Source organism: Podarcis bocagei (assembly GCF_964188305.1).
Source record: "Podarcis bocagei genome assembly, chromosome: 1".
Classification (NCBI taxonomy): domain Eukaryota; kingdom Metazoa; phylum Chordata; class Lepidosauria; order Squamata; family Lacertidae; genus Podarcis; species Podarcis bocagei.
Window position 1 is genome coordinate 77,956,622 of NC_138125.1, and position 18,021 is coordinate 77,974,642.

Consider the following 18,021-nt stretch of genomic DNA (forward strand, 5'->3'; position numbering starts at 1 on the left):
AGGGAGAAGGGATGAAAGGGTTATTGTGAATCCAATGTCAACCCCTCAGAAGGTAGGCGAGGAACCTTTGGCACATGGGCCAAAGCATGTCTCTCAATTTGGCCCGTGAAATCATTCCCCCAAAACCAAACCCACCTGCTCCACACCTGTTGTTATATTGCACAGGCTGAATGTCATAGGTGACATCTGCTATGGGGCAGACAATGGCATGGTTAAAAAGGCACAATAGGGAGTTTAAAGTTAACTTCTAACTTTTCATTTGCCAGTGGCTCTCATGCTGACACTAAGCCACTGGGAACTCTCATGCAGCCAGGCGAGTTTGCTGTCAGAGCTGGTCAGGGCTTGTGCTATGACTGCCACTGAACTCCAAACCCCTTTGAACGTTGAGAGATGGGCGGGGCTGCAGTACTTAAAAAAAACCAAAAACAGATTAAAAGAGGGAAACTTTAATTTTCAATTCAACTATCTGCATTTGTTTGTTTTTAAAGTTACCCCATGACATGAAGAAAAATGTCTGGAGAACTCTTATTAAGAAGTATTGTATGTCCTTGTCTATGATCCACAGGATGACAAGGAGAATGTACTGGAATGGCATGTGTAAGAAAAAGTCTGAAGAATCAGCACAAAACCTGAAATGTTAGAGATGCCTTGAGGATATGAAAAAACTGTTTCTCTCCCAGTTGGTTCTTTATGGGGCTCGGAATTAGTCATATTTGCCAGATCATGACATCAGCTGTCAATCCCCTGCTATTGATTTTATGAAGCTTAAATTCACAATTGTCCCCTGATTTTGACAGGTGGGAACCAGAACCTTTTGTTTACCAAGTCACTAGGGGCTGCAATAGGAGCATCCCCTTGTTGTCCAGTGACACACCAAGAGTAGCACGTTTCACCTTTCTTAGGTGAAAACTGAAAGGGCAGAAGACGGCTCAAAAAAATAGTTTGAATGGGAAAATAAAACCAAGTAAACACAGGGGACTGTTGCTCTGGCTGTTAGTGATCACATGAATGTCCTTGTACTGAAATTTTATAAACCTCTTGTACTATTCAGATAACCAGACAATGTGAGAAAATTTAATACTTTGGTAATACAAGTGGAGGGCTATCCAGAGATACCCAATAATAAAAGAGAGAAATAAGTTTTTGTTGTTGCTGCTGCTGCTGCTGCTGCTGTTGAAAAAAGGATTATTTTAAGGATTTCAAGCTCACTTACCCGAATTACTTCTGGACAAGCATAATGCGGTGATCTGGAAGAAAAAAAACATGATCCAGTGAGTACTGAATTCCTCCTTGTTTTTATTTATTATGTGAATAATAATAACAACAATATGGCTTCCAACACATATAAAAACAATAAAATGTCAAACAATAAAAACCTCCCGATACAGGGCTGACTTCAGATGTCCTCTAAAAGTGGTGTAGTTCTTTATCTCCTTGACATCTGATGGGAGGGCATTCCACAGGGAGGGCACCACTGTGGAGAAGGCCCTCTGCCTGGTTCCCTGTAGCCTCACTTCTTGCACTGAGGGAACCGCCAGAAGGCCCTCGGAGCTGGACCTCAGTGTCTGGGCTGAATGATGGGGATGGAGAAGCTCCTTCAGCTATACAGGGCTAAGGGCATTTAGGGCTTCAAAGGTCAGCACCAACACTTTGAATTGTGCTCAGAAATGTACTAGGAGCCAATGTAGATCCTTTAGGACCAGTGTCATATGATCCCAGCAGCTGGTCCCAGTCACCAGTGTGGCAGCCACATTCTGGATTAGTTGTAGTTGTAGTTGAAAGTATGGGCTTTCAGAGCCAGCTCTACCATTCACGCAGTAGCAGGGAAATTCTAAAGTTCACCCAGCTGCTGTAAGATTATTAAAAATAGGCTGAAAGAACAGGGAAGTTGTCACTAACCATTTAAAACTGGCTGATGTCGTCAGCCAGTGACTCACAGCTGAATATGAATGAATGGCTGAATTAATACACATTTATTATAGAAGGCTTTTGGCCATAACAATATTAATAGTATAGTGAAGTACTAAAATAAATGGGCAAAATTTATATATCCAAAAAGCACGATAGCCAAAAGACAGGTCAGTATCAACCAAAAGTCATTATACCTCACTATTCTGACAATAGATTTCATTTCTGCTCATAAAACAAGCTAGGAGCACATCCAAATGAACAAGTCCCTAAAACTGTCATCAGCAAATCCCTCAAATGCCTCCACTTAAAATATTATGGCATGAGATGACACTGTTGGGTACTGTGGTGCTTAGACTGGGAGCCCTGCAGATTAAGCACTAGCTTCCTGTTTTACTGGGGACTCTGGCTGAAGGAGGGAGCTACAGGTAGTTCACATTGAGGCACTTGTAGAACAGCCCCAAACCATCCTGGCTCCAGGGAGCCAGAAACACACCAAAGGGCTATTATTAAGCTGACATATCTGCTGTTTTCCTTTAGTCTGGGCACTGCATATCTGAGAGAAGCAAGCAGATTTTCCATCAGGACCTAGCTAGTATATTAATGATCTTAGGCTTGCTTTGCTTCAGTCTACCTCCTGTATTCCTGTCTATTATATGCCTGTCTGCCCAAAGTATTTGCCTCCCTTTGGGCCACGTGTTTGATTGATACAGAAGCAAAGCATGGCACTGTTGTATGCATTAACCAATACACTTTCTTTTATGCTTCTTATCTTCAGAGTGCCTTAAAAGAATTTCTTCTTCACCAAGAGGAAGCTAGAGAATATTTGCTCTAAATAATACATAGCTGTGCTCTTGAATTGTACTGCGTAGCCATCATTAAGCCTATTTCTTCTGCTCTTCCAGTTTTTACTGGTCAAAAGAGCTTGCTGATCCATGATTTCTACATATGGCCCATCAAAGCAGTGAGGGGGGGAAATTGGACAGCGGCAGCAGCAACCCCCACCAACATAACATGTGCTCAGACCACTGTCTGCTGCTGTGCTCCCTGCCTGGCAACTAATTGAGAAACAGTTCCCTGAAATCAATTATTCATTCCAACCTGCCACGTAATAATTTTGCATCCTGGAAATTATATAGCAGTAGCCATTTGCTTTATAGCCTTCATTAGAAGCAGCCTGACAAAGCAAGAGAGATCCAAACAGTTCTAATAATGTATGCAGATTTCAAACAAGACTTTTTCTTTTTACCATCACATGGCAGATTACCAGGAAGTGATTACTGTGCATATATTCTTATGGGATGAAATAATAACACAGTGCATAATGCCAGCTTCAGACCATTATGCTTGTATCTCTGTGCCACATCCTTGCACAAATTCACTGGAATGTTATTGGTATAGCATAAATGCCTCCTATCACTATTATGGAAGAAATGTCCCAAAGGAAGGGCTTCACTTCATAGTAACAACACAAACACATTCAAATTATCTGAAACTTCCTATTTCATACAGGCAAAGGGATGTGTGGACAGAAATATAGGGCACTGAGTGTTTGGACCAAATTAGATACAAGAGATCCCAACTACTTTTAAAAAATCAAATTGCTCATAATGTGTGTGTGCATAGGCGCCGACTCCATGGGGCCTGAGGGGGCCTGAGCCCCCTCAAAAATTCGTTTGGGGGGGCTCCGCCCCCCAATAATCTCGGGCGCCCCTCCAGCAGAGCGCCACCGCCGCCCCTCCCCCAGCCCAAAATGCACAGGGTCGGGCTGCATGCCTCCTGCCCTCCCTCCCGAGCAAAAGCTCCACCCAATTTCCTTCGGAGCTGATTAATAGGCGCAGCACGCTCTCCCCTATTCGCTCACGAGGAGGCGGCGCCACTTTATCTGCATATTCATGAGCTTATTTATTATTCATGAGCTTTCGCGGGCTCCCCCAATATTTTTTATAAATCGGCGCCCCTGTGTGTGTGTGATTTTGGATTGGGACTGTAGCACTGAAGAAGGGGAAATATGGCACCTTTATACAGTATTTCTCCCCCATGGGAACAACATTCCCTTTAGGAGAAAGCAATTTAAGACAGGGAAATGAGGGGAAGAGTTCCCCTCCATCAGGGTCGCAGCTCTAATTCAAATTGTCCCTTGCCACAGCTTTTAGAAAAGAAAAGACACGGGAGATCCAGTTCATGGGTCTTGCACATCACAGCCAATGTATTCCTCATGTTCAAAAGCAATCAGGTATTATTGTATTATTGCATGATTCTTACTTTGGGCCCTAACAACAAAACCACTGTGTCTGGCCTGAGCTCCACCAACCTAGTATGGCACTATGAATGGATTCTTTCTCCCACTGCAAGGATTGTCCCTGCTGGAGCATGCAATCAATTACTTTCAACCAAGGGTATGATCCCAGTCATTAGATCTTCTAGGTGAGGTTTAAAAAGGTCATTAAACCACACAGAATAAAGTAAGGGTTTTGTGTTTTCAATTGCTGGTGAAGTAAAGAAATGCTGTGGCTAATGTTCTATACAGATGAAACAGGGGGTCAGGGAGAAATAGGAAAGAGAAATCAGGCTAACCTGACCACTCAACAGCTGCACCTCAACTGCTGTGACAGCAACATGAGCTCTTGGCATATCCACTCTAAGTTTCCTGCCAATTCACAGCAACGGTATATCTCCAGCTTTATCTTGGCTCACAGCTCTAAACGGGTTCCTCAGGCCAACTAGGATGCACAGAAAAATCGTTTCCATGCTGCCAATCACCAAACAGCTTTGACTGCTTTAGAAAAGAAAATCCAAATTTAATCAAAAATCTATTTATCTTCCTACAAAGTCATGAATATTTCTTTGGCTCTTATCACTAATTATTCAGTGCATGTGCATCTAAGCAACTTTATCCCTGCCTCTTCCCCCTAGGCATATCCTCGTCTTTTCTGCTGCATCTCCAGGCAGTAACGCTACAATCTGCACAGCGTCTTCAATAACAATATCACTCAGCAAGATCAAGAAGCAGTTTTCGCCAGCGGCCTCTGTTGTGGTACATTGGAAGAGGCATGAGGATTAGGAACGTTTCTTGTTTTCCGGGGTTTTTCTTTTTCTTTGCAGGGAGATGGAGGTTGTCTTCCCTCAGTTGCAAACTCCGTAGACAGCAATGGGACTCTGAAATGCCATTCTGCAGGCCTTGGCTTGAACATGAAGCATAACGATTTGGTGGCACAGTCCCATTCTGTAACTCTCAGGGTGGAACTGCATACCAGACACGGGTCAGAAAAGTAGCTGGTAGAGAGCACAGCTGAGGAAAACTGGCAGGCTGGGGACAGATTAAGCAGCTTCCTACCGCTTAAAGCTTCTCTGCTGTAAACTATGCCTTCCAAACCCCCATGTCCACAGAATAATAATAATAATAATATGTTTATTGTCATTGTACAACCTGTGTACACTGAAATTAAATAAGCCTCCCTCTCCCCCAAACACTCAGTCTCGTTGCACTCTGTGTGCTTATCGAACAACACACAATCTTGCAAGTCAATTGCACTATGTTATTTTCCATTCAACAGCCTAACAGCCCACGGATAGAAGCTATTTTTCAGCCTGTTGGTACGGCTGATTATACTTCTATATCTCCTGCCCGAGGGTAGAAGATTAAAGAGGTGGTGGCCGGGGTGTGAGTCATCCCTGAGAATTTTTCTTCGCTCTCCTAAGGCAATGATCCCTTGTGATGTCATCTAGCAGACTCAAGGGACAGCCCATGATATCATGTGCTGTGTTCACCACCCACTGTAGAGACTTTCTGTCTGTGGCTGTCAAGCCAGCATACCACACTGTGATACAATATGAAAGGACACTTTCTATTGTGGACCGGTAGAAGGAGTTCGTCAATTGTTGTTTAACATTATTCTTTCGCAAGACCCCGAGGAAATGGAGAAGTTATTCTCTAAGCACCATGTAGAAAAAGCAGCAGCAGGACTTAATGGACATGAGACTGAGTTGGAACATGCAAGTTTTGGGGTTCAGGAAATATGCATTTTAGATCTGGTTCACACATTATTATGGGATCACCTCCACGGAATCATCTCAGAAGTCCAAGAAATGTCAACATAGGAAACCAGCAGTACTAAATAGGTGGTCTTGCACCCCATAACATAAAATTCTCTGTGTGACTTACAGTAAATGTGGGTGGATGGGTAGGTGAAATACAAAACAAAACATACAATCATTTAAAAATGGGAGAGACCCTACCAAAATACAACAATGCAGAACTTATTGCTAAATCTGAAGCACACCTTCCAGTTGCAAACATGTATCTTCAATGTACCTAATTGTCAGGGCCTTTACCTATAAAAAAAGAGGACCTCTAGATCTGCAAAGGGCTGCTTGGAAATGTCTAAAGGGACAGCTGTAATGTAGGGGGAACTGAAGGTGCTGCAATTCAGGCAATGATTTCCGTTTTTCCTATTAGTTTCGTTTATTATTAGTTTCATTTATAAAATTCCTGAAATGCTTCTTTCTTTCTAAAAATAAAAAAGTCTCAAGGCATCTTACAGCAGATCAAAATACACACAAATTAAAACAAGGCAATAATATACAACAAAATAATAAGTGACATAACCCCAGCAGACAAAACATAAGAGAAAATCATCTTTAAAAATCATTAAAGCCACCATCTCACCCCATCAAATGCCTGGGAGTAGAGGAACATCTTGACTTTGGTACGATGCCTACAGAAGTGATCCAGTGCACATTTCTATCTGGATTACTTTGCCCCTGCTTTTCCAAGTACATTCCTCTGCTGCTCTGTGAACATTTACAATTCACACATGAAAAAGAGCAGCAGAAGAATAGCTCCAGCGGCGGTGTGCTATACCTCCACAGCTGGAAGCAGCAATGCTTCTGAATACCATACCAGTAGCTGGAAATCATGCGAGGGGAGGGTGCTCTTTCATGTTCTGTTCACTGGTTTCCCACAGGCAAGTGGTTGACCACTGGGAGAATAGGATGCTGGATCCAGGTACAGAGCCATCAGAAAAGAAAATCAAATAGTGTGCAATCTGCATGGTGGATTTTCTATATGGAGACCCCATTTGTTGGCCTGATCCAGCAGGCTGTTCTTATGTTCTTAAATAAGATTTCCATGTTTCCTTTGAGCAGGCAATCTTCTTGAACATAATGAGGAATATAGTGGGAGTGCAGTGGGGAGTCAGTACAGAGTTCCAACCATAGAACTCTGTGGTTCTATGGATGGAAAGGCAGCTACAGTTTTAGATAACAAATTTAATTTTATTGAAGTGATCTGAACTTAGGCAAGCACAGCAGCAGTTTAAAAAAATCCAGAGTCTGCCTCTGAGGTGCTGACTTCCCTACAAAAACACACAGAAATAGAGTCCTGATCAGAAGCCTCTCTTGGAATGATGCATGGGAGTCTACCAGCTGCTCACAGTATGTCAGGAGAGGGGAGGAATGGCGCCAGGTGGTGCAGATGACCCCTTTTGGTACAGTTCTACACCACCACCTGTATCAGAATAAAACTGGAACAAATCATTTCATCTCTCCCATATATCCGTAGTTCGCTGAATGAGAGCAAGGATTCCCTACAGAGGCACTGATGCAAAACACTGCTGCACAAAAACAGTTAGTAAAGGACCTCTCACCAGCCACACAATTTTTATAATTGTTATTCTGTAGAGAATGCTTCTTTGAGGATTTGGTTTAGGGTGGAAACAAACCACATAGATGTGTCAACTTCATCATAGTTACTGCTCACTTTGAGCAGAGGGATTTTGTGTGAAGCAGCACAGAAACTTAGTGCTACAGCTTGTTTCCCAATCAGCCTGGCTGCCAGTAGCAATTGCTTTATATCAGGGGACTCATTCCCCCACCCAAGCTATGATAAGAAAAAAGGAGAAGTGGTAACTGTGCAAACTGAAAATAAAAAAGGAGCGGGGGAGAGGAGTTAAATTTCCAGGAGATTAACATGAGCAAAAAGGAAGTGAGAAAATGTCAAAACCCTCAATAACCACTTCTACAATTTCCAGGCCTAAGGAATTTTGGCGATTGGAAGGGAAATAGCACCTCTAATGCTAATTAACATGAGGCACAAGCCTCTGGGAAGTTGTCCTGCTCAAGTCTTTACTTTTTTAAGCGAATGTTTGCCTCACAGAGCTGTCCAGCTGAGGCTCCTAGCTCACCTTGCTTCTCTGTTGATGGTTAATCTCAGGCCTTGCTGGCCAGAGAATCTTTTAACGGGACCTTGTTGCATCAATTTTCTATATTTTATATATTTTACAACCAAATTATAACTAATTATATCATAAGAGAGGTTAGAGATACTTGGTATATATTTGCACAATGCATTTGTGTCAGAAGACCCTTTGCATGCCATTTCAAGATCCCACAGCCCCAACCAAAACCCCTTTCCATCTACAAGGGCAGTTACCTTTATATAGCCATTATATAGCTAGGACTTGAATTGGCTTAGATTAAAATGAGTCCAGTCCCCACTTACATGAATATGCATTTATGTGTCTGTTTGCAGCAGAGAGAGTGATACATATCATAGACACATGCTGCGAATACATCAAGCATTTAAAGTACATCATTTCCCCTAAAGAATCCTGAGAACTGTAGTTTGTGAAGGGTGCTAGAAACTACCGGTAAATCTGTGAGGGATAAACTAGAGTTCCCAGGATTCTTGGGGTGGGAAAAGAATAATGTGCATTCAATGTATTGTGTGTAGCTCTAGAGCAACTATGTATACAAAAAAGCAAAGCCCCTTTACTCTAAGAATGAAAAAAAGTGCAACAGCCACAACAAGGAGACCAGATATGATCCTAAGGCGTGTATGTGCTACACATTCAACCTAGCTTCAAGTATATTTAACTGTCATGTTTCTCATTCAAAGGACCCAAGTAAATGCAGTTATGAATACATTACAGTAATTCCTGAGTCTGGAGGGGGTGTGGAAGGGGACAGTGAAATCACGGTCATATTTATAAACTTCTTGAAGATGTCTTAGGACCTGATCCAAAGAGGCTTGTGATCTAACTAAGGAAAGCAGGGGACGAAAGGAAGGGAAGTCCACCATTGCACCAGCTGTACCACTGCAGCTTTGTTGGCATCTTTCTGTCTCGGGAAACAATGGAAGAGCACACCTTTGGGGGTGAAGTCAAACCATTGGAGAGTTGCAGCTAATTCCAGGTCAACATAGGGTCTGTGGCAAAACAGAAAGTTACCGTGTCCCAGCCAGATACCTTCATCATAACAAAGCCATCCTGACTTCCCCCCTGGTGACAGTCAAGCACCAGGGGGCTATAACTAGCAATCTGCAATATCATAAAAGCATCATGCGGTGGAGAAGTGGCTCTGGGACAGATGGGAGAGCCTTCCCAGCATTTAATTGCCTTGAATTTTCTTTGCCTGGAAGGTAAAGGCAAGCGAGAGAATGAAGAAATCTGAACTAATAAAAGCTGCATCGTGCCAACTCCCCAGCTCCATCCACTCTCTACTGTTTGCTCATGGGCCTCTCTGGCTCTTGGAGAAATGCAAAGTCTTGCTGAATTACCCCTGTGCTTCAGGGACCAGCTCATCAGCATGAAACTTGCCCGGGTGTGTGATTTCTACAGTAAGCGGAGCTTCAGGGGTTGCCATTCTCCCAACAAACCTCAAATGTGGCACATTATTCCCCTCAGTTGCATGTATGTGTGTGCACATGTTTAAAACTGTTCTGCCCTCCCTATGAAGATGTGAGCAGCGGAGAGTTCCAGAAATGAGGGATTTAGTACGATCAAGGCTTGATGTGCAGTCAAATCAGGCAGTGGCAAATTATGTCAACGAAAAAGCTAGCCTGCTTCTCCTCCCCACCTTCCCTATTCAATGTTCTCTAAGATATATAAAAAACAATCAAGACTGCACTTTTTATCGTTTCCTCCAGGGATGTTTTTATCTATAGACATCAGCGTTAGAAGCAAACAATCTGTGCTGATCTAATGAATAAAACCCAGAAAAAGCTATAACTGAATGATGGAATGTAAAAAAGTAAATAAATAAATAAAACTCACAACAACAAAAAACAAAGCAGCAGCTGCCTAAAGGTAATGTTCAAGGCTACATACTACAGCCTTTCTAAAGCCAGCCAGAGGTGGATGACCTAATGGATCCTTCCATAAGAGAACACTGGGATGGACAGGCTCGATCTGTATAGAAAAGTCTTTAACAGAGCACTTGAACTTTTACACTCCAGCAATACAGAATATCTGCTTCGCTGCAGCATCAAACACAATTTGATCCCTACAGTTCACCAAATAAAAGTTAACTGGAGATTCCTTTGGTGGCCATCAATAGCGCATACTGTTATCCAACACATATTTCCTTTCTTTCTCTCTTTCTCTCTCTCCCTCTCTGCTAGAAAATCAACTTCTGAGCACACAGGAGTATGTAGCTGTTAACATTTAATGGCTCTTTCAGGATTCACTTGAAGAAAAAAAAGATGTCTGCAAGCACTGGCTCCACACTGAGGACAAAGCATAGGCAAAACTGTTCCTGTGAAAAGCTCTGATGCAGGTTTAACTAAGGGCCCTAGGAGAAGACTGGTCAGAATTCTGACTTCCCCTCCGTCCTTCACCCCCCCTCCCACGTTTGAAATTGTGTGGCATGACACTGTGCACCCCTCACTCCTCCCTTACCAGATACAACAACGCAAGGCACCAGTACCAGCCATGCTGGGCTACATGCCAGGAGAATTAATGAAGTGGTGTAATAGCTCACATGGAGGCCTAGTGATGGTGCTTAAAATGTATCAGCAAAGCAGGGGATCGCAGAGCTGCTGTGTTGTGTTTATTACATTCACGTCTCTTCCTTTCCATTGATTTCTTTATTAGTGCATTTTAAGGCAGCAACACGGGGCTTTGTTCTGCTCCAGGCTCTGAGGTTTGAATTCCAGCACTACCCACAGATTAGCACGTTTGCCCTCTGAGATTCTAGGCTGGGCTGACAGTGCCATCTGCTACATTACCTGCTGGTTAGCTCCTAACTTGTATGAACCTACAGGGCAATCTAAAATTGGGAAGTGATTTTTTAAAAAACGGGGGAGGGAGAATGCTCCAATAGAACTACATAGATTCTTTCATTTGAAGAAGAAGGTGTGAATAGAGCAGAGGCAATGAAAAACAATGAAATGGAGGGTGGCTGACCTTTTGGCCCTTCAAACATTGCTGGACTACAGCTTCCATCACCCCTGACCATATGACATGCTGCTTGGAGTTGCCGCAGTTGCGCTCCAACAGCATAGGGAGGCCACAAGGTCAACATCCCTGCTATGGTGAATCCGACTTAAAATGTGGTTCAGGAGATAAATGGGAGAAGGCCTTCTCGGTAGTGGCTCCCTCCCTGTGGAATGCCCTCCTTTCAGATGTCAAGGAGATAAAGAACTACATAACTTTTAGAAGACATCTGAAGGCAGCCCTGTATCAGAAAGTTTTTTATTTTTGATATTTTACTATGTTTTATATATGCTGTAAGCCGCCCAGAGTGGCTGGGGAAACCCAGCCAGATGGGTGGGGTAGAATCATCACCATCATCATCATCATCATCATCATCATCATCATCATACCATCTATCGTTCTGCTGCAAGATATGTGTCCAAAGTAGGGATTACCAAATGATGCCCAAATTGCCAAGACACTAACAGTTAAGAATGAGACCAAAGCAGCATAACAGACAGACTAAAGAGACTGACAGGTAAATCCCAAGCAAAGATTATAATTAATGAGCTTGTTCCCACCCTCTGCTCACCAACATGCTCATAAACTGAATGGGCTCACTGGCTCAAAGGAGCCATGTTGAAGTTTAAGACAGTGACATAATAGTTATTTCCACTGAGTGATGTGTGTGCATTCTACATAGCCCTCTACATTTAAGATGAGGTGAGTTGGTTAGCATAGCTGCCGTTCCAATTCATGTGCTCGTTGAGGGATATTTTGAACCCAAGGAACACCCTGCTTTACTCATAGACCCTTCCTAAGTCACCTTCCCCATTTCCATGTCCCTGGATACTCTAATGGTCAGCTTCTCCCACACGACCTCTTTCGTGCCTTAAGATTGTGTGTGATCAGAAGCTATTACAACCAGCACCTTCTCAGTGATGGTACCCTCGCTGTTGAGCTGCTGGACAGGTCCCATCCATCTTTTCAGGAAATGCATTGTGACTTTTTTATTCAGGAGGTCTTTTAGCTGCTGTGTTGGAATTGGTTTTATATATGGGGTCCTGCTGCTTGACCTGTGCAGCTGTTTGATTGTTGTTGTTGTTTTGGCCTTTCGGTGTTTATATGAAAGTTGCTTCAGTTGTTACATGTAGATTGCCTTTATTTTTATTGTTATTTTGTAAGCTGATGTGAGAACCCACAAGGTCAGTTGGTGGGGTATTAAATGTTCTGCATAAGAAGAGTATGTTAACAGAATCCATTTCTGCTGAATGAGTGTTCCAGGCAGTGCTTTTTTGGGGGGTACTCAAGGGTACACAGTACCAGCACCTTTTTTTCTAGAAGAAAAGCACTGGTTCCAGGTAAATATTTGAGGAACATTCCCTAGAAAAATATGGAAACCCTCTTGCCTTTGTTCTCACCTGGGTTCTGTAGCATCCTATGGGCTTGCTGTTACAAGAAGCAAGTTAAATACCAGTAGTAAAAATTACAAGTCTCTGCATTTGCTGATGTGCGCACTGATGCCTACCAGACTGCTTACTTTCCAGATCTCTTTGCAACCATGAGAAAGAAAGAAAAAATCTTGGAAAGTGCTGCTTACTGGACAACAGCAGTGGGGTCAGTCGAGTTCTTCATTACTACCAGTAGGTGGTGGCAGCGTACAGAGGTTCCATAAATAGCAAGTCTAAATTCCTCGGGGAAACCTGCAATTGAGTCTCCATAGTAGTCTAAACACAAGGGAAAATCTGGCTATTATAGTCTTTGGGGATTTTAAAAGCATATTTAAACAGCTCTGCTTTCTATTTTTAGGTGTTTTGGGTGGGGATTTCTCTTCTGCTGTAGAAACTCATAAATGCATATGCCTGTAGGCTTTTTATGGTTACATTTGAACTGCAATTCATTGTATATATACAGTATGAAACCAGAGGCTTTACTGCAAAGGAAAACAAATCTTTGCTTGTTGTGGTGGTGGTGTGTTGGGTGCTTTTTAAAAAAAGGTCTCTTATGTAAGCGTGTGTAGGAAGTTTAATTTATTTACTGCAATGCATGCCACTCTCTCCCACTGTGAGTGGAACAGCATGTGGAAGCCATCTCACAAAAATTCCAAAGAAATCTCTCTAGGACTTTTGCATTAAAAAACCTCGGATTCCAAGCCTTGAAGCTTGATGCTTATAGTTTTAAGTTAACAAAAAGCAGTGCGGGGAAGGGATGTTTTGTTACAGGTGATTGAGGTTATCAGTATCCCACCTCTTAACAGTCCAAGCTGTTTCTTGTCAAGATGAGATGTGGTTTTCATTTCTGTTAGGAAAATTAACCTCTGTGTTGCACTAGGACAGTGTTTCCCAACCTTTTTGGGGCAAAGGCACACTTGTTTGATGAAAAAAATCTCGAGACACACCACCATTACAGCCCCGTGACGTCAGCGTGCAGCGTCACGCCGGGAGGGACGCACGAAAGTGTAAGTTTCAATTTTTTTCCCTCCCCCTTGCCGGGGAACCTCCAAGCTTTGGGGGTGGGGGGGGAGGAGGCAGCAAAGCGAGGCAGGAAGGAGAGCGCGGCTTGGCTGGGTGAGCTTTGGCAGGGGCAGGGAATGAGAGCCGCGAGGCGGGCGCTGCGGACGGAGGCGCTGCCCGCCGAGCTCGCAGGCAGCCAGGCAGGCAGATGGCGAGAGCCCCGCGCTGGGCGGCCACTCCTCGCCGCCGCTGCCCCGCCTCTCGCCGCCCGACTCGCCCGCCTCCCTCCAGGCAACATCTCGCGGCACACCAGGCAACATCTCGCGGCACACTAGTGTGCCGCGGAACAGTGGTTGGGAAACACTGCACTAGGAAGTACATACTGGATACTTGATTTTGTGCAGACAATGCACCCTGGCACTGCTGAACTACCAGGAGCCCATCTACATCCTGCCCCCCCCTCCACAATACTGCAGAGTCTTCTTAAGATGGGAAGGGATGAATATAGCATAAGAAAAGTCCTGCTGGATAAGACCAAAGGTCCACATAGACTAGGGTCCTGTTTCCCACAGCAACAACCCACTTGCCTCTGGGCAGCCCACCAACAGCACAGGAGGGCATAGCCCCCTTCCATGCCACCTCTGAACCTGGAATTCTGATTTGGTCATCAGGACTAGTAGTCACTGACTGGCTAGCCACCTCTGCTTTATGGCCTCATTGCAACTTACCCACAACTTGTTTCAAGCAAACTGTCGCCGACTTGCAGTGACGCCATCCCAAAGTCTGCTATCCGGATGTTATTCTTTTCATCCAGCAATAGGTTTTCTGGTTTTAAATCCCTGTGGCTGTGAAGAGAGGAGCAGGTCATGGGTTAAGACAGAGAGCAGTCCCTACTCCTCAGGCAAAAGCCACCTGGCAAAATATGAGGCTCATTTGCTCTGTAATTGCTTCCGATTGATCTCATTGGCTTGGGAGAAAACAAGACTCAAGGGTTACTTCCTGCTACACTTCTCTCTGTTTTATAAAAAAAAAAGAAAAGAAATGGGGGTGGGAAGATGATACTTTTGAAAAGAGTTATGGGATTGGGATAGATATCCTCTTGGAGTACTTTCCCGTCCTGTGATTCTCAATTGTAAGACTGTAGAGGAGAGGGGTTGGTTTGCTGAGGATTTTCTCAATGGTCCTGGAAGAGTAGCCAAGAACCTACCCTTTCTTAAGGAGACTGACCCAAACTTCTGGAAGGAGAGACCTTCATTGGGAATAAAGGCTTAGTTTCTCTCTAGAAGATTTTGGGATGTCTGCTCTGAGCCTCCACCTATGCTCCACCTGGTACATGTGTATGTAAGTGCAGATATTAGAAAATGCCAGTAAGTCTCCCTTGACATCATTCCAAAGGAAACCAAACCTGGGCAGCACTGGACACCAAGAGTTCTCTCCATTTGAGAGTGAGTGAGCTGTGAAAACTGGGGAGTGCAAATCAAATCAAAAGTAGCATTTCAGGATGTTGATGGATTTGGCTTGTTTATAACAGCGACCAGATGATGACAGCATGATCTATGCCCACTCTAGCTGATGAAAAGAAAACGAGGAAGATTGCTACCATTATCAGTGCCCCTTCCAACACCACCCATCTCAAATAGACAATCACTCAGCTCCTTGGTGCTGACTATCCACTATGAGCGAAATTCCCAGCTTTTCCTTTCCGGGAATGATAGTTGAGTGGCTGGTCGCTCTGCAGCTCCAGGATCAGCTGGATGTTGCCTTTCTCACTTTGACCTTAAAGGCTTGCCTACACTTCCATTTCTCTTGCTGCACCCCAGAGGAAACCTACTCCTTACTGCTGAATCGGAGCAAACGTCAATTGGGTTTTCTGCAGAGTGACATTTGCTCAAATTCAGCAGTAAAGAGAGAGTTCACCCAGGGAAAGTGGCAGGGCAAACGGAAAACTGCTTGGACCCATACCTAGAAAGCACAGGTCAAGCGAAAAACTCTCAGACCCATGCTTTCTAGGCAGGGGACAAACAAAGTGTGGACAAGCTCTGAGCTTGCTGGTCATGAGTTCGCTCATAGTAACTGCATCCCATTGCTCCTGGCAGGACATCTAGCAGCCTTTGATAACTTTGACTACTAGGATTCTTGAGGTTGGGACCCAACAGGTTGTCATAGAACAGTGACCCCACTCTTTCCAGGTAGGAGGATTATTATAAAGAGTATGACTGACTTGAAATTATTTATTTGACTTTTGGTTTGGACTAGTCAAAACACACTTCAACTTTTCAAGGTGGTTTCCACAGCAGGCTCAGTACCAACACCCCTTTTTGACATAAGACCTGGACATCTGGGAGTGAGCTGTGAAAAAGTCCTAGTGATTTTTTTAAAGTCTACAGAGAGCTTCGCAATGCCCATCCCAGTTCAGTGAAGCCGCACACTTGGACATGAAAATAGAAGCTTAACAAAAACGTAGCTCAGAATAATGAGCAGTTGCTAGTCATCCCTTAAGAACATCCCTGCAAGGTTCCACAGTGTTTGACTCATCCTCTCAGGGTGAAATTTATATCTGTCTAGACAGAAACACTGCCTTCTAAAAAATAAGCTTGTTTATTGTTTTTTTCTGCATTATGGAAATTATTGGGGTAAAAAAGACTATTTAATGAATTTGTGAACATTAACAAAAAAGAAAAAAAGAAATTAAAGCCAGTGGTGTGTAACTGTCAGAAGTCACATTTCCTCAGGGGTAATCCTTTGGTGGGCAGAGCCAGAGTCAGTGACCATCAGAGCCAGCGACAAAAATTAACTAATTTCACACTGGCTTCCATAGGTGCCAATTTTATGGGGCCCTGGCCCCTTGCCCCCCTAAAATATTTAGGGGGAATGGGCCTGCCCAATATTTTCTGCAAGTTGGCATCTCCCTCCCTCTCTTGGGCAGCCACCTCCTCCGCAGCCGGGTGCCACCCTCTTTTCCTGGCTTGTCTCCCAGCTTCCAGTGTCATTTCCAAGCAGGGCAGCTGAGGAAGGGCAGGCAGGCCAGTAGGAGAGGTGAGCAGGTGGGAATGGGGGTTAGTGGGCAGAAACGTCTTGCATGGGGGCAGGGGGTGAGAGGCAGGCAGGTGGGAGGAAGGGGAGGTCTGGGCCCAGTTGCACATGGCAGAGGAAGGTGCGTTCCACAGAAGTGGGGGGATGCAGGGAGAAGTGTGGGTGGGTGCCCCCCATATTTTATTCAAGTAGGTGTCAGTAATGGCTTCCTCAGATTATTATTATCGATCCTATGCAAGTCTACTCAGAGGTAAGTCCCACTGGGTTTAAAGGAATTCTCACATAAGTACACCATTTTAAAAAAATAATAAAAAAGGAAAAACCAGAACAACATAGCTGCTGATCTGGAAAGCAAGTGAAAGTAATTGCTTTCAGATTGGTGTACTACACACACACACACACACACACACACACACACACAAAACCAAACAATTCCTTCGCAGAAATTCCCCCCCCAAACCCCCACCAAATGGTGGTTTTTTTAAGTCATCCATTTCTTTTTATCAGATAAATTATTTCAAACAAACTGCCGCGGACTTGCAGTGACACCATCCCAAAGTCTGTTACATGGCTGCCCCCTCCAGTTGTTCTGAAACTACATGGACAATGTGGGGTGTGGGGGAGGAACAAGGAGGAAAGGAACAGGAAGGAAGGAACAGAGATGGGGCAGAAAAATGGGGCAGCTTCCCCCCTCCTTTCTGTTTTGCTGAGGGCTGCATAAAAGGATGGAGGGGTTCCATATGGCTTCCCTACCTGTGCTAGGGTCATAAGAAGAGCCTCTTGGAGCATGTCAGTGCCCCATCTAGTCCAGCATCCTGTTTTCACAGTGGCCGACCAGATGCCTGTGGGAAGCACCCAGCCAGGACCTGAGTGCAACAGTACTCTGCCCACCTGTGATTCCCAGAAACTGGTATTCAGAGGCTTCAAAGCCTTACTTTTGGGAAAGCGGGAGCAGATATTGAAGATCACAAGGGCATATCATGTGACAAGCATGATGTCAGATTTATGGTTTTTCTGTGCACATACATTTCTGTAGTGAGGAATGTTTGGAGCAATTTTCAGTCAAGTAACAATACACAGTACTGATTTTCATATATTGTCACAGTAGATGGCACAGCTCAAATATGTTCTGATGATGCCTCAGATAATCATTTACCCATGACAAACTAGGAATGCAGACATGTGCTAAGGTAAGTTCAGCTCAAAGCAGAACTATTATTATTATATATACAACATCTGCATTGTCCCCCAGTCTCCATTTGCTAAAAACCAACATAAAAGGCAGAGAGATTAGTGGAGCAATGGATGTTAGATGCAATTTCTTTAAGAGACCAACAGCCTGGATGATCTAATTAATATGGAAAAAGAACCCCCTTGTGCTAAAGTGAAAGAAAACAAAAGCAAAACCCCACAACATGTGCTAATTGCTCAGC

General features: G+C 44.0%; 1 protein-coding gene across 15 annotated transcripts in view; it reads right to left on the bottom strand.

The window, feature by feature from the left end:
* BRSK2 (BR serine/threonine kinase 2) overlaps window positions 1–18,021 on the bottom strand; it is a 409,910-nt gene that overhangs the window by 83,882 nt on the left and 308,007 nt on the right. For all 15 annotated transcript variants that reach the window (XM_081205131.1, XM_081205133.1, XM_081205126.1 and 12 more), the window contains exons 5-6: window positions 14,284–14,400; window positions 1,214–1,247 (exon numbers count right to left, since the gene is read on the bottom strand). In XM_081205131.1, coding sequence (XP_081061257.1) covers window positions 1,214–1,247; window positions 14,284–14,400 — 151 coding nt within the window. The remainder of the gene's footprint in view (window positions 1–1,213; window positions 1,248–14,283; window positions 14,401–18,021) is intronic.